Here is a 27,552-nt window from a genome sequence, read left to right as displayed (position 1 = left end):
CCTGACCAGCCTAGGCAAGAACATATCCTGAAATGTATAGCTTGCTACAGCTTGTTTGTCCCTTTAGCCCTACTGTAAACTGAGCTAGCTCCATGCCCCAGGTATATAGACAGCTTGCACCCTAATCAAATGAATCAAGCCAAAGCAGCTAAGTGCGAAGCAGGCTTTTAATACACCTTCAACATACAAAATACTGTACAGTATAAAGAAAGGACTAGAAAACTAGAGCTTCAAGTAATAAAAACGGCTCAAGTTTCATTTCATTGAAATGTACAGAATACAAAAGTACAAGGTATGAAACTGCCGAGGCCGCTGCTGTTCAGATGGAGAGAAACTCTCCTTGCAGACGCTGCAACCTTGGGAGACAGGAGGATATCACAGCCACTGTGTAAACTACAAGCAGTCTTCAACAGCCAGGACCTTCCAACTGGGACTCTGAAGCCTTAATTTCTAGCTGGTTTTAGAATGGCATGATCCCCGCTGAATCCCAGTTGCTTCAGAACCGGGCACTGAAAAGGTGAGAGTCTTCATTTTCCCTGTAAACTGACTGAGGTTCACAGACCTCTGCCGTAGGTGCCAGGGTCTTTAACTCAGATTAACCAGTAGCACAATCAGTTGAGCTGCAGGGGTAGATGCTCAGGTGCTGCACCCTGTGTAAAGTTGAAATATCCTTTCAAACAGGTCTAGGGCAGTATTTCATTCATCCTAATTAAACGGCTCACAGCACCCCCAAGTGCTAATTTTGATCCTACCAGTACCAGTGATCAGCTGTAGCCCCTGCAAGAGGAAGAGTAGCGTACGCTCCCTTCTGTGTAAGTGTTAATTTGTGACCAAAAAGCAGTTTAAATGCTGCTTGCACCTAATCTGTGGCCCTGGCCAACCTTCAGTGAAAGCTGCTTTCCATTCCATCCCTCCAAAGTCAGCCAGGTGAGGAACATGGATGGATGGTTGTGAAGTAGTGTTTTCAGATCCAGCACTGCTGGCACATCGCAAAGCTGCCACTACTTGTTCCTCCATGCACAAGCAGCAGCTACCCTTAGCACCTCTGGGAGAGGGATACCCCCCTCTGGACATGTGCCACCAGAGCGCTGCCCTGCAGGTTAAGCAAATGGATTATCAGTTTTGCTATGCTACTACCTCTCTAGTTTAAGAGCTTCGTAAGTTCCATACCTTTTATTTCAGTCTGGGCTGTAGAAGAGCCATTTAGCTGTCCTTCAGTGGGCAGACCTGGGGAACAGAGAAGATACCATTTAAGACATGTTATTTGGTATGGCTACAGCCAACTAGAACCCTAGGAAACAAAACCTGAACTAGTGAACAATCCAAGGGAACTCAACATTTCCTGCTCCTGCTGTGGTAGTTTCTCCCCCCACCCCCAAGTGCAAGAGTGGGGAATGAGTAGTTTGGAAGTTGCACCTTGGAAGGGAAGAATCCACCTTACATCTCAAATAGAGACCAGAAGGGTAGTGTAGGCTGCATGAGCAGCCACCATTCACATTGGGAGCTTACATGTAGAATTCAGAACTACAAAGGTGACCAGTAAAGGAAACTACTTGGCTTGTGTGTCTGGTGTTTTGATGGCTAAAGGCCTGAGGTACTTTCAAACAATCTGCTTTCCACTTAGAAATGGAGGTCCTCTGTCTAGGCTGCCAGCATGACTGGAGAGCTAGGGAACAGAAGCACCCAGAGAGAAAGCTGAGCTGTTGGAAGGGAAAAGGGCTTGTTACAGAAGGGGGCAATACATGGCATTGTTTCTATAGGCAGAGCTCATAAGAACATAAAAGGCCATACTGGGTCAGACGAAGGGTCCATCCAGCCCAGTAACCTGTCTCGTCTCACAGTGGCCAATGCCAGGTGCCCCAGAGGGAGTGAACTTAACAGGTAATGATTTAGTGATCTCTCTCCTGCCATCCATCTCTACCCTCTGACAAACAGAGGCTAGGGCCACCATGCCTTACCCATCCTGGCTAATAGCCATTAATGGACTTAACCTCCATGAATTTATCCAGTTCTCTTTTAAACCATGTTATAGTCCTAGCCTTCACAACCTCCTCAGGCAAGGAGTTCCACAGGCTGACTGTGTGCTGAGTGAAGAACAACTTTTTGTTTTAAACCTGCTGCCCATTAATTTCATTGGGTGGCCCCTAGTTCTTATGGGAACAAGTAAATAACTTTTCCTTATTCACTTTCTCCACAGCACTCATGATTTTATAGACCTCTATTATATCCCCCCTTAGTCTCCTCTTTTCCAAGCTGAAAAGTCCTAGCCTCTTTAATCTCTCCTCATAGGGAACCCATTCCAAACCCCTAATCATTTTAGTTGCCCTTTTCTGAACCTTTTCCAATGCCAGTATATCTTTTTTGAGATGAGGAGACCACATCTGTACGCAGTATTCAAGATGTGGACATACTATGGATTTATATAAGGGCAATAAGATATTCTCCATCTTATTCTCTATCCCTTTTTTTAATGATTCCTAACATCCCATTTGCTTTTTTGACTGCTGCTGCACACTGCATGGACGTCTTCAGAGAACTATCCACAATGACTCCAAGATCTTTCTCCTGATTAGCCCCAGCTAAATTAGCCCCCATCATATTGTATGTATAGTTGGGGTTATTTTTTTCCCCAATGTGCATTACTTTACATTTATCCACATTAAATTACATTTGCCATTTTGTTGCCCAATCACTTAGTTTTGTGAGATCTTTTTGAAGTTCTTCACAGTCTGCTTTGGTCTTAACTATCTTGAGCAGTTTAGTATCATCTGCAACTTTGCCACCTCACTGTTTATCCCTTTTGCCAGATCATTTATGAATAGGACTGGTGCTAGGACTGACCTTTAGGGAACACAACTAGTTACCCCTCTCCATTCTGAAAATTTACCATTTATTCCTACCCTTTGTTCCCTGTCTTTTAACCAGTTCTCAATCTATGAAAGGATCTTCCCTCTTATCCCATGACAATTTATGTAAGAGCCTTTGGTGAGGGACCTTGTCAAAGGCTTTCTGGAAATCTAAGTACACTATGTCCACTAGATCCCCCTTGTCCACATTTGACGACCCTCTCAAAGAACTCTAATATATCAGTAAGACATGATCCCCCTTTACAGAAACCATATTGACTTCTGAACAATTTATGTGTTTCTATGTGTCTGACAATTTTATTCTTTACTATTGTTTCAACTAATTTGCCCAGTACTGACATTAGACTTAACACTCTGTAATTGCCAGGATCACCTCTAGAGCCCTTCTTAAATATTGGCGTTACATTCGCTATCTTCCAGTCATTGGGTACAGACGCTGATTTAAAGGACAGATTACAAACCATAGTTAATAGTTCTGCAATTTCACATTTGAGTTCTTTCAGAACTCGTGGGTGAATGCCATCTGGTCCTGGTGACTTGTTACTGTTCAGTTTCTCAGTTAATTCCAAAGCTTCCTCAGTGACACTTCAATCTGTGACAATTCCTCAGATTTGTCACCTACCACCTACAAAAGACAGCTCAGGTTTGGGAATCTCCCTAACATCCTCAGCCGTGAAGACTGAAGCAAAGAATTCATTTAGTCTCTCTGCAATGACTTTGTCGTCTTTAAGTGCTCCTTTAGCATCTCGATCGTCCAGGGGCCCCACTGGTTGTTTAGCAGGCTTCCTGCTTCTGATGTACTTAACATTTTATTACCTTTTGAGTTTTTGGCTAGCTGTTCTTCAACTCACTGCATCATCCCTTGCCTTGTGTACCACCCTCCCATGTCTGCTGACTTCAGGGATTCCCTGCCATTATTCCCCCCTCCTCAGCTTTGTTCTCTTCCCCCACCATTATTTCCTGTCTCTCAGGGAAATAAGTCAGGGTGGCAACATTTTAAACTATTAGGACAATAGGCACAGCTGGTATGGGGGTGTTCTGCTGGAAAGTGGTAATGGCTGCCCCAAGCGATTCTTTGATTTATAGACAACTAGAGTTATGTCACAGATATACAAACACCATGAAGTTGAGTGTCGGGCGTTGCTTTGCTCAACAAACTTAGCCCAACAAACTTCAGGGACTAACAAGTTTCTCTTCCCCACTGGAATGTTGGGAGACTCAAAACACCCTTCAACCATGCTGTTTGAGCATAAATTGGACTTGCCAGCCATCCTCCAGCAAGTCAGTTCCTTTCCCTGATAGTTCTAAAGGGTAAATGCAAAAAGCCAAAAATTTGGCCTTTTATACATCAAACCATCAGCAAGAGGCACAAGCTGGTTTATTTTAAGTCATTTGCAGGTCACTTTTAACAGCTCAAGCAATCCAGCTGCAGGAGTGTTCCATCCCTCATTTTACCGAAGGTGGAGAGCGGAAGGAAAAGATGACTGCTATAAACAAACCAGAGATCACGTTTGATGTGTAGGAGGTATGGTACCCAAGCAACAGTACCAATAGCAACCTACTGCAGTTCAACTTAACCAGCACTAAAGTGACACAGCTTCCCACCTGCATTACATCAGCAGAATAATTTGGGGAGAACAAATGATTCAACGAGCAACGAAATGAGAAAAAGGCACCTAGTATGCCGAAGGAATAGATCAACTAAGAAGCAGGCACAAGACGAGTGTTCTAAAATCTTCAGTAATTCAAATCTTCTGTGAACTGGTATTTTAGTGTCACTGAGGGAGTAGAGAAAGGGGCAGTAATACCTGAATGAGATTCAAGGCTGAGAATGGGCAGCTTAGGCTTTACCATTATAAAAACCCCTTCAGAGCTTGCTAAGCTATCATATTTAAACACTTGTTGAAGTGGCTTGGAGAGATGAGGTGATGCATTATTCAGGACAGCCCATCACCCCATGCACCTGTTCGATCCCGTGTGGAGATCTCACTTGTCAGCCTCTCAAAGTAGTCAGGTAAATCTGTGTATTCGTTTCCATATGAAATGACTTTAATCCCTTTATCCAGCATGTTTTCACGAAGCTTCTTAAACTCATCCACATCTCCCCTCCGCACCAGCATGAAGTGTTCCAGGTCTGACTTGTGCTTCACAGCTTCTAGGAAAAGGGCCTGAAACGTGGTGTCATCAACAGTCCAGCCACAGCCCAGGAACAAGAATGATTTGTTTTCATACAGCTTCTGGATCTCCCGCTTTGAAAAGGAAAGATAAAAGTATCTTAGCAGTTCGGGCAGGTTTTATTGCAGCCATCATAATGTGCAAGTTACACACTATTTGCCTTGTACCAATTAAATAATTGTAAAGAGCCTGGCATGTAAACATTACAAAATTTAAATTAGGAACTCTAACAATAACTGAACTATCCCATGGCAACTCATCCATTCATCCGAAACAGATTCGCCCTGAACTCCCTATCTTGTAAGTACAGCCTACCTTCTTTGTGCCCAGCTGTATACATTTAGCCATATTAAAATGCGTAATAGTTGCTTGCACCCATTTTACCAAGCACTCCAGATTGCTCTGTGTTGGTGACCTGTCCTCTTAGTTATTGACTAATCCCCTAGTTTGTGTGTCACCAATAAAAATGTTACTAATGTAGGACCAAGAACCAATCCCTGCAGAAACCCCTAGAAACACCTGCTGAACCATAATTCCCCATTTACAATGACCTATCAGTTAATGCACTTAAGCGTGCCATGTTAATTTTATACAGTACTAGTTTAACGAAAACGTCGTGTAGTACCCAGTCAAATGCCTTACAGAGGTCTGCCCCTTACATCTACACTATTACTACTATCAACCAAACTCGGTATTTTGATGAGGTTACAAGTGAGGTGGACAGGATCGATTTCCATATACCCATGTTGACTGGCATTAATTATATTACCATCTTCATTAATCACGTCCTGTATCAGCTGCTCCATTATCTTGCCTGGGAACAACGTCCAGCTGACAGGCCTGTGATCACCCAGGTCATCCCGTTCGCCCTTTTTAAATACCGGAACCACAGCAGCTTTCTTCCACTCTGCTGGAAGCAGTTGAGGAAGGCTGGCTTTCGGGGGCCTGAGAAGTTCAATCCAGACTGTCTGACCAAGAGCGGGATTTCTGCATGTTTCTGTGCCCTGTAACTGAACATCCTATTCTAAATATATCCTACACCCACACTAAGGACAGTGTTCAACTACACACAAGATCTATAGATATTTACATGTAATAGACAGGAGATAGGAAACACTGATTTTATCCACAGGTCCCACCAATCCTACTCTCCAGGCAGAAAAGATTCCGTCTCTCAGGGTGGCTATCATTTTTCAGCAGAAAGTCAACACCAAGTCTGCCATGAGCAACAAGTGACAGTGAAAATGGAAACGGCTCCACCTCTGAGCCTTGCCCCTTTCAAGGCAACATTTTTGAACTCAGTGAAATCTGAAACTTATGCTGAAGCAGAAATATTTGCTGGAAAAGCCAGAACCATTACCCCCAACAGATGAAGAGAAAAGCCAAACAAGCACAAGACCGTAGATAAGCAAAGCATTCTTGGCTTGGGTGTCTTGGGGGGAGGGAGGAGAGAAGGGCACAAGCAGGTTGAAGCTCACCATAACCTCTGTATTGCGCAGCACATTCTGATACCCGGCTGGATGAAGCACTATTCCACAGGGGTTTGTGTAAACTCCATGGATATGCAAGACACTGAGCTTCCTTTTTTCTTGCGCCCACTCCAGCACCTGCACAAAATAAACACAGCCTGGGGAATATCCGCAAGAAGTGCCCATCCCTTTGGGTTCCTGGGCAAGTCAGAAGTTAGTGGGGGCAGAGTGGGCCATTACTTGATGTCTTCGTCAAATCTCACATTCCAGGAATTAAACTGGAAAGGAACATTCCTTAAACTCTGGAGGAGGTGACATGCAGAGAAATCCCAGTGCATGTGAAGAAAACAAACCCAAATCATCTGCAAGGCATCTAAACCACAGGAGGCCAGTGCTTATCCAAAGCCTATCAAGGGTCAGCTTGGGCCATTCCTCCATAGGGGAGCGAGATGCTCTTCCCAGGCTCCTTACTGCAGGTCTTGCAATCATAATTTTTCAGTAATTGCTTCAAGTTATTAACAGCATGTAGCTTTTCAGGAGCGTACTGAATTTCAGTCTATTTGAAAAGTTAACTTCTCCTTCATGTCCCTACGCTCATGAGTTCTGGATACAGCTTGTCATACCTCAGACTAAAGTGGTGCCACAATGCTCATTTGCCCCAGAGGTTTGTCCTCGTCACCCACTGTTGACAGGAAAAGGTGGAATCCTGACTCAGAACTCAGCAAGGAAAGGATAAAACAAGCTATTTGACCATTATTTTAATATGCATTTCTCTTAAATCTACATGTTTATTCTATTTCCAATCTAGACTCAAAACAGTTTTGAGAAAGCTCAGCAGTTTAGCCTTTGTATGCTTCAACAAAAAATCCTTATCACATTTACCATGTTTGCAAATTCATTCCTATGCAGCTCATCTCCTTATTTAATCCTGCGATGACTGAGAATGGTACATTTGTATCATTGCAAATATATCCAACAGTACAGACTGGGAGGTCATGTCGGAGACTGGAGTTTAGAAATGTGATTAAGCTGTGGTATATTTTACTTAGTGATTTTTTTCCCATTATATCTAACTATTCTCACTATTTCTATAGTCCCTGCAGCGTGCTTGGCACTTTATGGACAGCATGGAGAGCAGATTCTTGCCTAAGATCTAAACTGACAATGTAAGGATCAGGAATAGGATGCAGAGTGCCAAGTGACTGAGTGGTGTAATTTAGAATGTGCTGTTGGTTAAAGTAATATAAAGTTAGGATTTTCTGTCTGTTGGGTGACAGATCCATCATGGGAAGGACTAGGGATCAGAAACCTTGTGGAGGAAGCAAGGAGGGACTTGGAGGAAAGTTCTGACACATGGCAAAGTGGGTCAGGGATGGGGTCCCAGGAAAAAGGGTAGGCTACATGGAAGAAAGTAGAGATTACAGAGGAAGACAAAAAGCAACAGGGTGGATGGGAGACAAAAATAGAAAAGTAGATGGGTTAATTTGTGCAAGGCCTTGAAGGTTATGGCCCTGTGTGTATTATATATTCTATAATGTACCCCAAAAGGAATATGTTTTATCTGAAAAGACTGATCAGCTTTGTTTGGGGCATATAGCTTCCTGCATAGTTCAAAATCTTAACGCCAAGTCCCACCTGGAGTCAAATAAAGCTGGGAGTACATTGGCAACTAAAAGCCAGGAGTCCGAAGCACTGATCAAAGCAGCACAAAAGCTGTTAAAGATGCCTGGAGGCTCCTCCTAAGTTACAAGGATGTCCGCCAGCAATCACAGCATTTCTAAGGACGGACATTTGGGACGCAAGGAACTTGAAGGATGCACTGTTCTTACCAACCCCTCTCCCAGAATACTAGGGACCCTTAAACGTACAACACGAAAGATCATCCAGCCAGGTGCATTTTGTCTACCACTATAAATTGATGTCCGTGTCAACAGCATGACACATTTCACGTAGGGGCAGGATGTTCTACCGCCACTGACCTATGGCTCGTGTGAACAAAGAGCAGAATGTTTAGCCTGGCTGACCCACTTTTTACCTTTTTTTCATCAGTAAGGTCGAGAGATTCAAGCTGTTTCCCTTGGTCTGCTGCATACAGTTCCAGCAGGTTATCAAAGTTTGTGGTTAATACGAGTGCTCCATTTTCCATTAAGCGAAGCACAGACTGAAGCAGCTGTTTCCCAGAATCTTCCATTTTAGACTCCAGGTCATCAAACACCTCGTATAAACAGTCTTTGAAAAACGTGGAGCGGACATTGCTAGTGCGCTGCGGAGGGAATCCAACAACCCAAGGTCAGAGTTGGGAATTTGATTTCCTGTAGCACTTTTCATACACGGGGGGCAAGGGCAGTATACAACCCTACATACATAGCCTGAAGTGCTTTGCAAAGCAATGAGTTAGTGGGGGGCACCGATTATGTGTAAGGCAAACATAGCAGCAGCTACGTGATCAGAAAAGAGCTTTCAGCAGAGATGGAATTGTGGCCAGGACACCAAACTGATCTCTGCCCACCCAGGCATGTCTAATATGCTCATCACGCGGAGCCAGAAGCAAGGCACCCTGCTCTTTCCTTCAAGTACAGTGGGATCTTTACTGTCTATTGAATGCTCAGGCAGGCAGAAGGGATCTAGATTTAATCATTCACAACAGAGCACTTTTAACTGCAGCACCTTTAGTAATGCCCTTCGGTGGCAGCAGCAAGGAAGAGCACAAGGCCTGAGGTGGGATTTGAACCCACAGCCTTCTACCCAGAAGTGAGACCCACTGGCAGCCAGGCCTCCCCAAAACCCGTAACTCAGAAGCACGTTCTTCCCCAAACACAACACATCCTCAGGGCTACCCCCTCCAGCCACGCCCTTTGTGAGAACATGCTTACCCTTAAATTGCTAAGAAAAACTAACATTTACTCTCTCCGGCAGTGCAAAAACAGGCTCCTAAGGGAGCAGATACTTTCTGCAACACAGCTATGTAAGGAACCAGCATATAGAGCAAGGTGATCTCCACTGACAAACCGGCATCTGAGCCCCCAACATCACCATGTCAGCCCACACAATCATGACGTTCTGGGCCAGAGCCATCAAGCTACTGTGACTGAGGAACCATCTCACTTATCCCAGCCTGACTGGTTTGGTCTCTTGATCCTGGCACACTAAGTGGTGGGAGCAGGCACTTCATGCAACTCTCTCAAACCTGAGGTTGCCCCAAGGACAGGCCCAGGACCACGGGATGGGTTTCACAGAGCGCAATACCCAGCTTTGACTGGAAAGGTCCAGTCAGGACCATTAGGGGCAACTGCTTTGGAGAATCCTTGGCCACCCCCCTGCTCTCAAAGCCACATTCTACACACTGAAGTTGATGAATCCTGCTGCACATGCTCACTCACCGGAGATAGTTTCTGGATAAGGTCATGGGCAACATGAACAAGGTTCTTATCTTCTTGGAGACATTTCTGAAACTTTCTGCTCTCGTCCTCTTCAAGAAGATCGAAGTCAATAGCAGCATCCAGCAGGGCCTGGATTAACCCTTTCCAAGATTTCAGTGCTGGGACTTGAGGAGCTACTGCTGCACTGATCCCTGTCCCAATTACCAGAACAAGTTCCCGGGGCTTTTTGGTTTTAAGGCTTGGCAACAGTTTTCTGGAATGAGATAAGCACATTTGTGCTGACATAAATGAGTGTCCCAAATGCACACATGGGTCACAGAACTTAGAGGAGACAATGGACAAGGCTAAAGGGGTTGGCATGCAGGAAGTGACAGAGTTCCCTCAAAAGACAACGCACAGTTCTACAGGCCAGTAACAGCCAGCAATAGGTATGAGATATTCATAACTTGGTCCTTCACCAGCCCTGTTAAGGCACAGTGCCCCATCACCCTGGCCAATTTCTGAAGCAGAGTAAGTCAAGTAACTTTAGTTGCAGGACAGCAGAGATCCTGGCAATTGGCCCCATTTAGAAATGCAGGGTAGAAGGATGGCTGGTATGTGGAGAGAGAGACAGAACTTTGCCCTGATAATACCAGCCACTGACAGAGTTCTTTACATTTTTGTATACATCAACTATCAGGTTCAAAATGCACTCCTTGCCCCACAGCAAAGGGGCTCCAGCACACCTATGGGGATTCGGGAAGAGGAAATAACGTAACCTTAAGTGTGTCTGGTTCTAATTTCAAAATGGCCCAGACTCCTCCTCCTCCTCCTCCTCATTTTTTATTTATTAAGTGACAGGGGCTCCACTGACATCTCTCTCGAGACAGAAGCTCTATTTATACACAGAACAGGCCAGTGGAAGCAAAAGTTTCTTGCCAGCGCACACTACTCTTTAGTGCCTCCATGGTCCAGTCTGTCATTGGCCTCTGCTGAGACTATTAAGCAAAGGGTGGCAAGAGGGATTTTTGGTGAGCCATGAGAAGGAGCAGAGTCAAAGCTTGGACCATGCAGAGTCTTACAGAGGGATTGTCTGCCTGTCCGCCCACCCCCTTACTTTGCTGGCGGTGTACCTGTACTATGTTTTAAGTCATATTTTATCAACACCCTATTGAATCACCATCACTGGTGATTACACACTAACTACAGCTGGGTTTACCCAGCAGGGGAGTCCAGGGAGCTTCAATATTACTGAGAGAATGAGCAAAGAGAAGCAACCCAAATACAAAAGGAACACAATCGGAAAACTCTTGACACTCGGCAAGGATGGGAACGTAAATACAGAAATACCTAGGATACTTTTACACTGCAATCTCCCCCTCCACAGCAAGTCTCAGAGCCCAGGTCAACTAACTCGGGCTTGCATTATGGGGTTTAAAATAGCAGTGCAGACATTCCTGCTTGGGATCAAGCCTGGTCTCTGAGAGCCTCCCCACTTAATGGGTCTCAGAGCATGAGCAGGAACATCTACACTGCAATTTTTAGCTCAATACCACAAGCCCAAGTTGGCTGATCCAGGCTCTGAGGGGTTTTGTTTTTGCAGTACAGACATTCCCATAGTCAGTGCCTCTGTCTCAGTGCAGGTTATGTACCAACTTGTGTGGCTGCAGCAGTAGATTGGCCTGAAAGCTCTTTTGAGATCAGCACAGTTCCATGTGCTAGCTGCCATCTGAGAAAACAACTATTTGATCCTTTGGTCTGTGCATATGATATTGGTTGCTATTGCAAATCTGGGTCTATTCGGTTTATTCAGAAAATTTAGGGGATTAATTCTGAACCCCAATTTTCCCGCATCATCTATAAAAGAAACAATCTTTCCCTAATAATATGGGAGTGAAATCTTAACCAGGCTTTTTTATATTTTCAGAATCCTGTTGGTTGAAATCCTGAGTATCAGAGCATGGCTGGCTGGCCAGTTAGCTCAGTTGGTTAGAGCGTGGTGCTAATAACGCCAAAGTCGCGGGTTCGATCCCTGTACGGGCCACACCTTTGGGGGGAGGATAGCTCAGTGGTTTGAGCATTGGTCTGCTAAACCCAGGGTTGTGAGTTCAATCCTTGAGGGGGCCATTTAGGGATCTGGGGCAAAAACTGGGGATTAGTCCTGCTTTGAGCAGGGGGTTGGACTAGATGACCTCCTGAGGTCCCTTCCAACCCTGATATTCTATGATTCTATGAGCCAAACAAAGTGACTATTCTAAGCAACAACAGCTCAGGAAAGAGATCTGGTTCCCACACTGATAAGCAGCAGGCATTTCTATCACCACATTCCTAGCGAGCCAGCCTACATGCCGAGCCTCCTCTCTGTTCATTTTAGAATTCAGCAGGGTGGAGGAAAAACAAAAAAATATTTATTTTAAAAAAAACCCCCAAAGACCTGGATATTTTAATTGTTATTTAAATTAAGTTTTATTTCACCCACCTTCCTGCCTTCTCACAGCCAATAAATAAGTCAGGTTAGCTGAATACACTTCCTCCAACAGCTCTTCAGACAGACACTTTTCCGCAGAACCAACCCAAAGAGAACATCAAGCACTGGCTAATATCTAAGCACACCCCGGCACCCTCCAGCATGATAGGGAGTTTAAAGAAACTGAAGCAAAGCAAATGCCCTTTTCTGCTTTGAAAGGGAACAAGTCCTGGGAATTTTCTTAATCTTAACTCCCTTGTCCTAAAGGTTAAAACATCACAAGAAACAGGATGGACTGAATTAAACCAAGGCAACTTAAATCACCAAGTGGAAAGCTTCAATTTGGTACATATTTTTGCTACCCAGTAATGAGCTATGTGGTGGTGTCTCCTGAAGTCAGAGGCCAGGTCTCAACATCTGTGATAACTTCAACAGTCTCTTGCACCCAGGAGCATAGCCCCTGGGTCCCTCACAGGATCAAGCCTTTAATACAGTACAAGAGCTATTGTTCCATACTTATAAAGCTTTACCTCCGCAGTTAGATCCTCCCCCCAGCTGAGTCCTCCTTTATATAGGAAAGCAGCCTTTCACTTAATTTTTGATAGAGGCTCATGGAGTCAGTATATTTATTATCTCTTAAAACATTTAAATAAAAAATAAGTAGGCTTTAACACATTTTGTATTAAATTCAGATTTTAAACAGGTTTAGATTTAAAAAATAAGTAAAATAAATCGGATTTATATCAAAATATAATTTATATAAAATCTGATCTCTCCCCCCCCCAAGAAACAGATTTTTATCCACACAGACAAAAAAACAGTGGTTATAATGGATTGCTGAAGACAGCATACATTGTCAGCCAAGCACTGGAAAGATCACTGAGTCTTAGTGCCAGATGTCACACCCCTTTCTAAAATGAATGCAGTGTCATGGAAAAAAACTCTTCATTTCCCTCTTACTAATATTTCAATGTCAATGTAGAAGAAGTCAGTTTACCTGGGTTTTTTCGCAGGTGGTATTCCATCCACCAACAGCGTGTCTTTATCCAAGTTCACACTCACTGTAGAAGCCATCCAGTTTCTGTAGCAGACAAATTTACAATAAGCAAAATTAATACATGCTATCTGATCTGGAGCAGGCTAAATAACTAACTTTGTAAAGGAAGAACAAATATTTAGTCTCATTATCTTTATCACATCATTTTTTGGCTAAGGACTGCACTATTCTGGATTCTGCACTTCAGCTCCAACCTAGTTGCTCATCTTTACTGAACCAAAAACTTATTATTTTTAATGAAGTTTTGCAAAGTATCCAGGAGACTATTCTAATGACTGCTGATCACAAACAGTTTCAAACTCCGCATTAGCTAACATATCCTCTCAGAAGCTTAAAAATATGAATTCCTTACCAGCTCCACCCTCTAACATATTTCACCCAGATTCAATAGCTGAAATTAACATGGTTGATTAGGTTTTAAAAAGCATCCATACTCATTGTGCCATTGCCTTATCACTCCTGATGCCAGCCTGGCACTAGGATCGCCTCTTCTCCCCTGCAGCTATGCAGCAGACCTCCCCCAAGGTACTAGCACTGGCATCAAGGCAATAGCTCATTTCTAGTCAAACACCTTCATTTTACCTTGCCCACTCATCTTGGTTTGTTGGCCTGCATCCTTGGGCAAGGTTGGCACCTCTGAGAACCGTATTTGATAGCAAACTTGCTGCTCCAGGGCCAGCAGAAGCAAGCACAAAAGATTTTTGTTGACTTTACAAAAAAGGCTATTGTGGATTTCTTTTTATTCTTCAGTGATGTGTAAATGATCATATTCGTTATATATCTAGACTCCAGAAGATTTTCCATGCTGACAATTTAAATGTCAAATTATATACCTGAAAACCTTTGTCAATACCACTTCAAATGAAACCCTTGCTCAGGAGAATTGCCAGTATATTTCTCCTATTACTAAGCCAGCCCCTCCGGAACAAGACTGTTCCAAAGGGAAAGAGAGGGTATCTCAGTCTCTACTGCCTTCTCAGTCATAGGCCATCTCAAAGGGACCAGCAAGATTCTAGTTTGTGCTAAATGCGATGGTCATTTTTGTGACATGGAAGTCCAATGAGTAGCAACTGGCCTGAGACCATAATTTATTTTACACAGATCACTGACTTTCAGGGCCATTCAACCTGGGCCAGATCTGAACAAATGACCTACAGGGGAGTCTCTTCGTTTCTCTGCTAGGAACAAACAGCTTTTAAGGCAAATTATATTTTAGGGTAAAAACTCAGTGCCTTCTTAATATTAGTGGCTGTAAATTGGGGGACTGAACCCAATGTCTTCTGCATCTTAACTTCATGGTCCCAGTTCCCTTTTAGTAACATTGACATAAACCCAAGGACAGCAAACAGTGCTAAACGTTTTCCCCCGCAGAGGTATAATTTAAGTGTGACCAACTTGGATTTTCTGTAGTTTACAAAGTACAGCTCCCAAGCTTCTGGCAAGTAAGACTCAGATTTTAAGGCCAGAAGGGACCCTCGTGATGGTCCAGTCTGATCTCCTGCACATTGCAGGCCAAGTTGTCAGTGTGACCTGCAATGTGAAATCATCATGGGTACAGTTTACAAAACTCAAAATACACCCTGGATTTCATCCCACATGCTGATATAATATGTGCAGGCTCTGCCTTTGTAGGCCTCAGACAGCCTTTACTAGTATCCTTTTTTGGCAAGGGGTACTCACTTCTAAAAAGTTTTGATCTTCTGTATCGGATTACTTCTTTTCTGGAGTACGCTGATCACAACACTTGTACATACCTGTGAGCATACAAAATGAAAATAATTTCACCTCATTCCCTCTAGCTCAACATATTATTGTGTGAACTACTCCTGTTTCCAGAAAGGGCATACAGGGAAAAGCAGTTTCCCCCCAGCGATATTAGTTCTGACATGATCCAGATCAGTGATTGTTCCCATGGGGAATATTTTATCATACAGGTTAATTCTTTCAAGGCACCATTACTCTTCCTTTCAGGTGACTGCCAAGTGCTTTCTGCCACCAGATCAAAGTGTTAGCTGTGGCAGCTCTTCATTATCCCAGTTTTTGGGAAGCCACCTGAAATCCTTCAGAGGGACAAAACACAATGTACAGCACCGCACTCGGTAAGATCTGAGAAAAGAAACAGCAGCCTCGCTCATATTGTTTGAGGGCTTATCAATTTTAGTCAAGCACCCTAAGGCTCAGACAAAAAAATGTGAGTCGGGTATTAACTCAGACATTTCGCAAGGGGGCAGTAGGAACAAAAACAACTGCTACAGGGAACTGTGAAGAGTAGGAAGAGAAAAGGAGAAGAGAACTCAAGGCTTCCAACGTTTGCCTTTTGGAATCCCACTTAACAGACAACAAATCTTTGCCCATGTTTAGCAATCTTCCAGTCCTTTCTTTTTTTAAAAGGAGCTATGAAATAAACAAAATTGAGCCAAAAGACAGTTAGGTTAAGGGGAAATCAGAAGTATTTTTGGACTTGAAGGGTAAAATTTTCAGAAGTAGTTATCATCAAAAGTAAGAGTGAAGAATGTAGTCAAATTCAGTCCAAAAGCAGCTGTTTCTTTTGTCAGAGTAAGCTATCCCTTAGTTATTTCTGATCATTCTAACGCCCGCTAGCAGAAAAATTGCTCAGGTGTAAAGAAAGTATAACAATTTGTTTTGACATGAACTATCAGTGCTTAAGCATGAAACTCAGATGAAATCTAGCTGAAATATAAAATCATATTTTGCACATTAATTTATGCAAAATCACCTCAAGTCCACAATGAAAACAGGACTCTCAGCCAAGTTTTTAAACTGACATGAACAGTTATGTAGGCCACTTAAGCGTTCCAGAGACTCTGTTCTAAGCCCAGGTAGCCTGCATAAGCTTCCAATTTCTTTAAAGAGAAACACCAAGGTAATTTAGGCACAAAATGTAAGTTTTTATATTTGTTTCACCTCATCATATATCAGGCAATTGACATTCAAACATCAAAACTGTTTATGGAGTTTGGATGTAAGCGTTTCCCTGTACGGTTTGCAAACTCAAATTGTACTTAGCCATGGGAATCAACGTGAAACTGACTATAAACAAAAGTTAAAATGAACAGTCTTGTGTTTCTCTCAGCCTGGACAATGTAAACAAACATAACTGGGGAAGTCAATTATTTAAAGTGAATCTATGGTATGAAGGGCCTTTTAAAATAAATTTGGATTTTAACTTAACTGGACAACGTCTCTAAGTTATCGTCAGGAACTAGACCTTTCCATCACACTGAACCTCCCCTTATCGAAAACAAGAGAAACTATTCCTAGTCAGATCTCAGGAAAAAGAGTACTTATATTTAAAGCATTAGCAGCAGTCAGGCTATTACTGGCAGGGATTACTGTTCTTAAAATCAAGGTTTTAATCCCAGAGTCAAGAAATGTAAGTCTCCAGGTCATGTGCCAGGGCAAAATGGCTGCTCTCCAGGTGGGATGGAACTGAGAGAAAATGAGCATCTTTTGGGCCAGGTTATTAGACACTGGAATTATTCAGTTCCTGACAACTGAACTGTGGGGAAGGCTGCAGAGGAAAGTCTTACACTAGCTGATATTGCTGTGAATGGCAGCCCAATGAAGAACAAAAGTGAAGACAAAATGGAGAATAGCAACATTCAGACAAAAACAATTGTTCATTCTTCCTGAAACATCCCAGTTTATGCTACAGTAACTTTGGAGACTGTGTGAGCATCTAGCTCTTAAGGCTTCTTGGCTCCAGAATCCTATTCTCCCATCATCAAACTCTCCTCCTTCTATGGAGTGAGGGAAAACCAAAAGCATTTTTCAGATGGGTTGAATAAGTCAATTTTTTTCCACATGAAGTCAGTTCACATTTATCTTGTGATAACTAGTTCCTGTTGATCTTATTCCTGGAGTGAAAATCTGAGCTCTTTATCCCGACAGCTTTGTCCAATGCTGAAGGCAGGTTAGAAAAGGTATTTAAGATAATGCAAAGTGACTTACACTTTGATTTGAAAGGAGTGTGCAGAGTCAAGAGATATAACTGAACACCCACTATGTGCAACCAAAGTGATTTTTAAAATGGATCATCATCCTTAAATCTACACAAATGTCATCATCTAAAACTGTATAAAATCTATACAAACAATAAATCTAACACTTACAGAAGATGCAATCAGTGAGACCAAGTACAGGTCAGACAGCTGTGCAAAAGCATTCAAATCAGAATAATGAGGGTACAACTACAGTAAAACCAAATGCTTCAACACAAACACAGGCAGTCTCACATTAATGTTGCTGAACTTCACACGAAGCATGGATTTAAAATGCCTTACAACAACTCTGATCATGCCAAAAAACACTAACAGAACTACTCAAGATTCAGGCATGGTTGCACTTACACTTTAGGAAGTCCACAAAGAACCCTATTTTTCTTGTGAATCAAGTGTCTAAGGCAGTAAACTACACAGGTAGCTTAGCAACCTGCACACTTACAAATTTTCAAATGCCCATAATTCAGTCAAACCAAAACCAAATTTCTCCCAAAACAACGCAATGCCTTGCACTGTTCCTCAGTGAGAAACGGTTCTATAATAGCTGAAGTATTTCTCCCCGGCTTATTTTCCTTCCTCAAAAGTTACCACGCAAAATCCATGAGGGCTATTCTACAGATTAGACCCATTCTACTCACGAGGACACTGAGGCACAGAAAAATTTACTTGGCTTGCTCAAGGTCACACAGGAAGTCTGTAGCAAAAGCACAGCTGCTAATAGAAATAACAGGTCAGATACCAATGGATCCCCAACGGAGGAGGTTAAAGCATATTTCAGTGGTGAAAAGCATGATCGATATAAGTACCATCTTCAATATAAGTACATAGATAGCTTCTATCATAGATTATATAAATATCACAATATATTGCATAGTACGTGGCATCTTCCTGAACGGACATAGGAAGACTACGACCCAAAGTCTGTGTATCTAGGTGTTCTATTTGGAATGTTCCTTGAAAGTCAAGGAAAATTTTACCAAAGCCTTGCCAAAAATAAAGACAATGAACCACCTGATCAGCAAAACAGCTAGATCATCTACAGAGCCAATGTGCAAACAGTGAGGGTTTGTCTACCCTTACAGCGTTGCAGCTGCACCATGACAGTGCTTAGTGAAGACACTACATATCCCAACCGGAGCTTCTCCCACTGGCATAGGGACTCCACCTCTGCGATAGGCAGCAGCTATGTTGATGAGAGCAGCCCTCCTGTCGACATAGTGCTGTCTATGCCAGGGGTTAGGTCAGTGTAACTATGTCGCTCAGGGGTGTGGATTTTTCTCACCCCAAGCGACGTAGTTATGCCGACTTAAATTGGTAGGCAGACCAAACCTGAGAAATATGGGCTTGCCTTGTGCTATTCTGTAGCAGAGTGGTTCAGTGTGGCTCAGCTTTTTTCCCACAGAGGACTAGCAGACACTCAGCTGAACAAAACAACGCGTATGACAGGTACTGTAAACCTGACAAATCTGGCCTGGCTGTCGGTTCTGTCCAACATTGCCCCTTCTGACACAGGTGACAAGTTGCCTTGCAGAATCTGCTCCTTACGGTGCAAGACGTGCCACACCTACTCCATTAAAGATGTGTTTAATCCACAGAGACACCATTTTAACTCAAGGCAACCTCTTTTGGACAAGTCCCCTAAGGAACAGTGACATCACCTCCAAGAGACAGAATAGGTGGCAAGAACAGGCTTCCATAGCCAATGCCTAAGGCTACGAGTTGGTCACAGATTCCGTGATTTTTTGTGACCTCCGCGACTTCAGCCCCAGGTAGTTGGAGCTGTCAGTTGCTCCCACCCCCTAGGCTGCAGGGCTCAGGCTATCAGCTCCCACCCACACTATTATTTTTAGTAAGAGTCATAGACAGGTCACAGCCTCCATGAATTTGTGTTTATTGCCCGCAACCTGTCCATGACTTTTACTAAAAATATCCATGACAAAATCTTAACCTTACCAATGCCCATCTCTGACAGATCCAACAGTCCAGCTCCCTGGTTTTGACCTTTCCCACCATCTTTGAGTAAAGTTTGATTGCATCACATGTGCAGAGCTCACGTGTGCTGTTAATGACTGTAAGTGAGGCATCTGACTCTCCTTTGCAGCTGTGGCCCGTCAGAAGATGCAGGCCACAGCCATCGGTAAATGCTGCCTGATTCCCTCATGGACTTGCACAGTGCTCTTCCCTCAGCTACTGAATGGTTAGACAAGGGTGGCCAACCTGGGGCTCCGGAGCCACATGCGGCTCTTCAGAAGTTAATATGTGGCTCCTTGTCTAGGCACCGACTCCAGGGCTGGAGCTACAGGCGCCAACTTTCCAATGTGCCGGGGGGTGCTCACTGCTCAACCCCTGGCTCTGCTACAGGCCCTGACCCCACTCCACCCCTTCCCGTCCCCTCCCCTGAACCTGCAATGCCCTTGCTCCTTCCCCTCCCACCCAGAGCCTCCTGCACACCATGAAACAGGTGATCAGGAGGTGCGGGGAGGCGCTGATCCGCAGCGCTGACAGTGGGCGGGAGGCGCTGGAAGCAGGGAGCTGATGGGGGGCTGCTGACGTATTAATGTGGATCTCTGGCAATGTATATTGGTAAATTCTGGCTCCTTGGCTCAGACTGGCCAACCCCTGGGTTAGACACTTAGTCTATGCTGATGTAATACACATACACGTATGTGTGTAGGGTCCTATCAAATTCACAGCCGTGAAAAATGCTTCACAGACCGTGAAATCCAACCTCCTCCGTGAAATCTAGTTACTGGAGGGGAGGAGAGGGCTGGGAGTTATGCCTTGTGTGAAAGATCTACACTAAAGAGAATACAGAAAGAAAGAAAGGAGAACGAAGAAAGGAGAACAGAGATCCATCTATGAGCACAGTAGGGAACAAAAAATGCATCAGTTTTGCTAATTTGCTCAGAAAGTCAGAGTTACTGAAAGTAATGCAAATACAGCGACTGGAGTAAATGGTGTTAAATCACATTTGTAACAGAGTTTGTACGTGGATTTTTATTAAAAGAAGATGCATACACAAAGCCATGCTATACTATAATTTAGAACTGAGCAAATTGATAGCCTCAGTTTCCAGGTTTGCACAGCACACACACATGCAAAAAAATCACCATCACAACTGACTCTCTTACCGGCAGTCTCAACTGAGAAACCAAGGACTGAATGAGTCATGAAAACTGAATTCTCCCCTTCTCATCCCAAAGGTAGGCCCTTCGGTGCATGCTCAAGGCAGAGTGGCAGTTTGCACTGCAAGGGGAAGCCTGTACTGCTTCTGCCGGTGCTGTTGTGTGACTTCAGCCTACAGTGAAGTCAAGCCTGGACCTGCCACCAGCACAGAGATTCATCTAGGGCAGAGGTAGTCAATAGGACCACCACGGGCCAAATCTGGACCACCAGACACTTCTGAACACACTGCAAAATCTTTCTATTTACTTATTATAATCATCATTATTTTTGTATTATTTTCTCTGGAATGTGGTCCTTGACTATATCTTGACAAAAAATAATTGATTACCCATGATCTAGGGCGTCATCCTGCATTCTTTGCATGCTCCAACTTCTCATTGACGTCATGGGAGTTTGGAGTAGCATGTCCCCAGGGGTTTTAGGACTTAGCCTTACAAGTATGTTGTCTTTAACAAGAGGAAAAAAGTAAAGGAGTACTAGTGGCACCTTAGAGACTAACAAATTTATTTGAGCATAAGCTTTCATGAGCTACAGCTCACTTCATCGGATGCATAATTCAAGTTAGGAGTTCCCTATGATATGGGGTTATCTACAGACATCGGAACAGATGCTGAACCCGCACCATTTAGGATATAATGTCACCTAAGAGCTGTGTCTTTTTCTACCTCGTTTTGAATTTCTGCAAACAATGAACTGCAACATGATCAGACTGCCCACGCAGTGAGTACTATCAAATATAACAGATCATCCCTTCAATGACAAAACCATAAAGCACAGTCTTTTAGTTTAGAATAAAATGTTTACAACACCTGTTCTCTTACCTTTAGGTTTTGTTCTGTTGTCCTCTCACCGTCCCTTTGATTAGATTGTGTCACTGCAGATCCAAAGAAAAGTTAGGAACACTCCAAACACGTGGGAGTTTCTTGCCAGTTCTACCCAACATGCTCTCATTATTCCCACTTTACGACAGGGAGAGATCAATGGTCAGAAGTTTCTTAGATACCGGAGCATGTAATGAGATGTGCCTTAAAGAACCCTTGACAGCACTTGCAAAACAGCCACTGTTGCAATTTCTCTCGGAAGTATAATACTTTTTTTTTCCAAAGCAAAGATCTGTCTGTCAAGGAAGCACAATAGCACACAACAAACAAGAGCTCTGTATGAAGAAGATAGACATCATGATTGTCTAGGCCTGTAGATGTTAAGCACCTGATCTTTTTAACTCTAATCAGTTCACTGAAGAATGTCACACACCCCTAAAATATGAGTTGGTATGTTTGATAAATCCTTGGTTACCTCACGAATAAGTTTATTTTCCCCTTATGGAAGCAATTCTAGGGTGTTTACTTGAGACTCTTGCAGTAGGAGGACACAGAATCAAAGATAACCGCTTTTCTGCAATGTTGTGTAATACTGTCTGCTCCCCGCATTTTGCAAAAAGTAGCCACACAAATCACCTCAGTAACTTTTGGTCTAACCAGTTCTTGAATCTCAGCAGTGATAGTGTTCTAAGCTTCAAGAGGGATGGTTTAGAATTCTTTCCTAATATCTAGCCCAAACTTTCCTCCCTTAACTTCAGATCATCCCTCCTACCAATTTCTGAGAATTAAGCACTGCCTTCCTAGAACACATGGTTATCTTCCAAGGTCATCCCTGGGATTGTCTCTCCCCCCGCCGGGTCATCTCTTTGACTATATAAATTCAGGTCACTTGAAGAGAGACTCTTGGAGCTATCTTCTAATTCTCAAGTTATTTTTGTTTTTCTTTAGATTGCATAGAATCATAGAATATCAGGGTTGGAAGGGACCTCAGGAGGTCATCTAGTCCAACCCCCTGCTCAAAGCAGGACCAATCCCCAATTAAATCCCCAATTAAATTAAAATTTGCTACATCCTTCCTAAATTTTGAGAGACAATACTACACGCAATAGTCCTGGTGCAACTGGTTGGACAAGAGCTCCAGGGAGGCAGTTACAGGACACTAATTTGGCATTGTCATCCCACTACACACATCAGAAGTCAATAGTATTGCTTTTTTCATGCTCCCATCCCTCTATATGCTCCTGTCTGGTTACCTATTTATCTGTAACCTCAGCAACTACGTCTGTACTTGAGTTTCCATCTATACTATTTGCTTCTCCCTAGGTGTTTAATATGTTCCCAACAATGAGAGGCTGTTTCTCCTGAATTACAACTGATTAGCCACTAGATAAACCATCACTCTTGATCTGAAAAGAGGAGATTAATTTACTTATTTGATTAAACTTGTGACAACCCTGATGTTTATAATAATGTTGGACAGAGTTCATATGGAAAGCCTGTTAACTTCTCTAGAGAGGTCCCAAACTAGCTTGGTCTTTGTAGATTTTGCCAGCTTGCTATGGCTCTAGTAAAACTACTGAAGAAGAGTGAGCTGTCATGTAGAAGTGCTAAACTAAATAAATAATAAGGAATTTGTTTAGATAGTTTGCCCATTGCAAAGCTGAACCAGATTGTGTGGTTTAATCTTGGTTCAACCTAAGAACTTTGTCTGAAAGTTACACATTTTATTCACATATTGAACAATAAATTAAAATGACTGTTAAATACTAAGAATGGAACTTGGTTTATGATCTTAAGTGCTGCGGGACTGCGACACTAGTGTCACTTTAATAAAAGCTCAGAAATTTCATTTGCAAACAACTATTTTCAAGTACTCCTCTCTGGCTGACCATCCTATGTCATGCTACCTGGGAGGTGAAAGTTTCAGGAGTTAAGCTTGGCCAAGGGCAGGCACTACAAAGGCAGCAAGCTCAGCCCTTAGGGGAAGGGACAGCCTCATTCATTTAGGGAAACACGACTCAATCAAAAAAAAAGCGAGACAGGTCAGGGAAAGAAGATAGAGAGGAAGAGAAATCAGTAAATAGGAGGCATGGAGGCTTTCTGGTCTGGGACTGCACACACAGTAAAAAAAAGTTTATGACACCAATCAGCCAAAAACTAGGAGTATGCAATCGAAAAAGAGGATTTTAAGTTTACAGAATGATTATTTTTAACAAACAAAGGGGTAAGATGGAAGCAAGATTTCATCAGACGGTACAGTAGAGAACAAGAGCTGCAGGGCCTACAGAGACAGAACAAGGAAGCTAGTGGCATAACAACCAGGCACTGCCAACATTTTCAAGTGAGTTCTTTGTGTGTGAGATCAGAAGATGAGGACAGGTTCCACAGACTACCAAATCCCATGAGAGGAAGAAATCATTAGATTCAGGTTAAACCAGAACAGTCAGATTTCAAATTTTCTGAGAACACTGAAAACCTAACAACTGAAACTTAACCTGTATTACACTAATCCATCAAATTTCCTTTGTATGTTCACTTAGGAGCAGTGGGTATGGAAGATCTCCACTTTCTGGAGAGAAGACAATAAGGGGCTTACAGAGCAACACATCTTACCAAAAGCAGGTCTATCACTGAACAATTGGCGATCATCTTTAGCTCAAGACCAGAATATTATTTTGGTCATGGAGAATGGGAGGGACATTGGGGGGCATCTCTGAATAAGTAACAGAAACACCTCAATATGCAAGGGAGTCAAAAAGGGGTAAGCCCATGGTCTAGTGCTAGGGAACTGGGCTGGGATCCAAGTTCAAGATGTCAGCTGGGAATGGTAGAGAGTGACAAAAATGGGAGCTTTCTATAATATTTTTATGAACAACAGGGGTCTTGGTTGAGCCATTTGATTTGGTATTGTTACCTACTGAATGTAGAGGAGTGAAAACACTTCTCCTGGAACAGAGGAGAGACATGAGGTGTTTGGGTCCCACAGCTGATTGGGGTGAGATGAAGGCATCATCAAGAGCTGTCTGGAATCAATATATTGACAGAAGACCCAGAAAAAACCATGGGAACGCCAAAGACTGAACATTAATACTTAACAATGGAAGGCCCAGACAGGCTGAACTCAGTGTGATTTGGCAGCAGAAGGACAATGGACTGGAGATGTCAGGAACCTCATGGGACTCAAGAGACAGAGAGAACAGAAATGAATTCTACAGAAGGATGGCTTGGCGGAGCCCCAGCTTTTGCCAGTGCAAACTTACCTTACGTTAGCATACAGAAGCAAAAGTTAAGAGCTTCTAGATCAGGGGTGGGCAAACCACGACCCGCAGGCCCTCAGAGCTTTGGATGCGGCCCACAGATTTGCCACCCACGTGGCACCGCACCGTTCACCAGCATCACGTCCCTGCAGCCCATGGGGGAGGGTGGGGAGGGGGCTCAGCGCACTGCTCTTGCCTGTAGGTACCTCCCTCAAAGCTCCCATTGGCCAGGAACGAGGAACTGCGGCCAATGGGAGATTCGATGGAGGTACCCACAGGCACACTGAGCCCTCTGCGCCCCCTCCTCCCGCTGCACCCCAATCCCCTAAGCCTCCTGCTGCACCTTGCACACCTCCTGCACCCCAACCCCCTGCCCTGAGCCCCTCCCGCACTCCGCATCCCTCCCTGCACCACTGTCCTGAGCCCCCTCCCGCACTGTGCGCCCCTCCTGCATCCCAACCCCCTTCTCTGAGCCCCCTCGCACACCCCACACCCCTCCTGTGCCCCAACCCCTTGCCCTGAGCCCCTTCCTGCACATCGCACCCCCTCCCACACCCCACACTCTCTCCCACACCCCAACCCCCTGCCCCAGCCCTACATTCATGGCCCTGCAAGCAATTTCCCCACCCCAATGTGGCCCTCAGACCAAAAAGTTTGCCCACCCCTGTTCTAGATGCTGCACTGCAACAGATTCAAAACCTGCTCTGGTTTGGAAAAGGCTGCTTGATGTCACTTCAAATACTGATGTGCATTGATACCTGAAACAGGTAAAAAGTCTCTGATCAGGAGTCTCTCTCAGTCAGATTCACTGTGCAGCACTCATGGTGAGAAACAGGAGTGTAGGAGCCCGAAAACCCAGTCTCCAAGGCATTGAAGCCACATGGCCTATCCTCATGGAAAAGTGTGACCTTTTAGGGTCTGGCACACTAACAGGTAACTCCCAGCACACTGTTTAAGGGCCAGAGGATAGTCCAGACCCTGTGAATCCATAACACAGCAAACTGTCACAAGCAAGGTTTCCACCCCTCATATGCTAGAAGTAGCATTTATCGGTCCTTTCTTGGTCAGCAAAAGTGAGAGGGAGTTATTAAAACACTAACCAATGATCACATCTACATTACGAAAACAGCCCTTGAATAACTAACACGTTCAAACTATTCCTTGCCAATTTACACCAGAATTTTAACAAGGATTAGCCAACATGTTTAAAAAAAACACTTTTTTCCTAGTGAAGACAGGGTCTTTCGGGGAGGCCTGGTCAACACAGCAAAGCTTTGCTGACATGTAAGTGCCAGCTAGGATGGGGGCTGCATTTCAGTGCTAGGTGAGGAATGGCCATGCAGCATTGTCATGCCAGGTACCTGCTGCCGCCCCCGCCCCAGAGCGGGATGCATGTCAGTGCTAGGTGAGGAATGGCTACGCAGCATTGCAAAGCCCGGGTACCAGCCGCCGCCCCAGAGCGGGATGCATGTCAGTGCTAGGTGAGGAATGGCTACGCAGCGTTGCCAAACCCGGGTACCAGCCACCGCCCCCGCCCCAGGGGGGGCTGCATGTCAGTGCTAGGTGAAGAATGGCTACGCAGCATTGCCAAGCCCAGATACCAGCCGCCGCCCCCGCCCCAGAGAGGGCTGCATGTCAGTGCTAGGTGAGGAATGGCCATGCAGCGTTGTCATGCCGGACACCGGCCCCGGCCCCCGCCCCAGAGGGGGCTGCATGTCAGTGCTAGGTGAGGAATGGCCATGCAGCATTGCCAAGCCCAGGTACCAGCCGCCACCCCCGCCCCAGAGCGGGATGCATGTCAGTGCTAGGTGAGGAATGGCCATGCAGCGTTGTCATGCCGGACACCGGCCCCGGCCCCCGCCCCAGAGGGGGCTGCATGTCAGTGCTAGGTGAGGAATGGCCATGCAGCGTTGTCATGCCGGACACCGGCCGCCGCCCCCGCCCCAGAGCGGGATGCATGTCAGTGCTAGGTGAGGAATGGCTACGCAGCATTGCAAAGCCCGGGTACCAGCCGCCGCCCCCGCCCCAGAGGGGGCTGCACGTCAGTGCTAGGTGAGGAATGGCCATGCAGCGTTGCCAAGCCCGGGTATCAGCCGCAGCCTCCGCCCCAGAGGGGGCTGCACGTCAGTGCTAGGTGAGGAATGGCCATGCAGCGTTGCAAAGCCCGGGTACCAGCCGCCGCCCCCGCCCCAGAGGGGGCTGCATGTCAGTGCTAGGTGAGGAATGGCCATGCAGCATTGCCAAGCCCAGGTACCAGCCGCCACCCCCGCCCCAGAGGGGGATGCATGTCAGTGTTAGGTGAGGAATGGCCATGCAGCATTGCCAAGCCCGGGTACCAGCCGCCGCCCCCGCCCCAGAGGGGGCTGCCCCGGGCACACTCCCCTCAGAGGGCTGGAGGAGCCGCGCCGGCCCCAGGACCGCGGCGCAGGGGGGTCCCCACGACCCTGCCCGGCCGGGCTCCGCCGCGAACTCACCTGGCTGTGGCGCCCCGGCCGCTGCTACCGGCCCGCGGGGAGCCGCCACTCCCCTGCAGCCGCTGCCGGCGCAAGCGCGTTACACTCGCCTCGCATTCCTTACCGCTGAGGCGCCTTGCCACTCCTTCCCGTGCGCACGCGCGGTGCTCGCCCCCCCTCTGCTCGCCGTTCTGCGCAGGCGCACGCCCAGGGCCCGCCTCGCTCTCGTGCCAAGGCGGAAGGGTGAGAAGGGCCGGGGAAAAGCCGACCAGGGAGCCTCAAGGGGTGTGTCCCTTGGGTTCCGCCCCGCACTTTCCATTGGTCTACTAGCGGCAAGGGGGCGGGTTGCTGAGCTCTCGGCCTGTCGGGGCAGGGCAGCGTGCGTCGGCTCCTCCCTCAAGACCACACCCACTTAGGTA

At 45.1% G+C, this 27,552-nt stretch overlaps 1 protein-coding gene and 1 non-coding gene across 4 annotated transcripts; one reads left to right on the top strand and one right to left on the bottom strand.

Moving 5' to 3' along the window:
• Positions 1-218: 218 nt before the first annotated feature.
• On the bottom strand, positions 219-27,298 carry FAM118B (family with sequence similarity 118 member B). Of its 3 annotated transcripts, XM_074936722.1 has the most exons (10): positions 27,155-27,298; positions 21,424-21,476; positions 15,075-15,148; positions 13,335-13,418; positions 9,892-10,144; positions 8,547-8,774; positions 6,521-6,649; positions 4,831-5,116; positions 1,171-1,227; positions 220-650 (listed from the first exon to the last, which is right to left on the bottom strand). In XM_074936722.1, the coding sequence occupies exons 4-10, from the start codon at positions 13,409-13,411 to the stop codon at positions 637-639; spliced, it is 1,044 nt and encodes a 347-aa protein (XP_074792823.1). In that variant the 5' UTR covers positions 13,412-13,418; positions 15,075-15,148; positions 21,424-21,476; positions 27,155-27,298; the 3' UTR covers positions 220-636. The 3 variants fall into 3 exon arrangements, with proteins under 3 accessions (XP_074792825.1, XP_074792823.1, XP_074792824.1); XM_074936724.1 differs by lacking the exon at positions 21,424-21,476 and having other exon boundaries at positions 219-650; positions 27,155-27,284; XM_074936723.1 differs by lacking the exon at positions 27,155-27,298 and having other exon boundaries at positions 21,424-21,693.
• TRNAI-AAU (transfer RNA isoleucine (anticodon AAU)) lies at positions 11,841-11,914 on the top strand. Its single transcript has one exon. It is a non-coding gene; the product is annotated as a tRNA-Ile (tRNA).
• Positions 27,299-27,552: the final 254 nt, after the last annotated feature.

Source organism: Natator depressus, chromosome 22, assembly GCF_965152275.1.
Source record: "Natator depressus isolate rNatDep1 chromosome 22, rNatDep2.hap1, whole genome shotgun sequence".
In the NCBI taxonomy this organism is placed as follows: domain Eukaryota; kingdom Metazoa; phylum Chordata; order Testudines; family Cheloniidae; genus Natator; species Natator depressus.
This window is presented reverse-complemented; position numbering and strand designations above follow the sequence as displayed.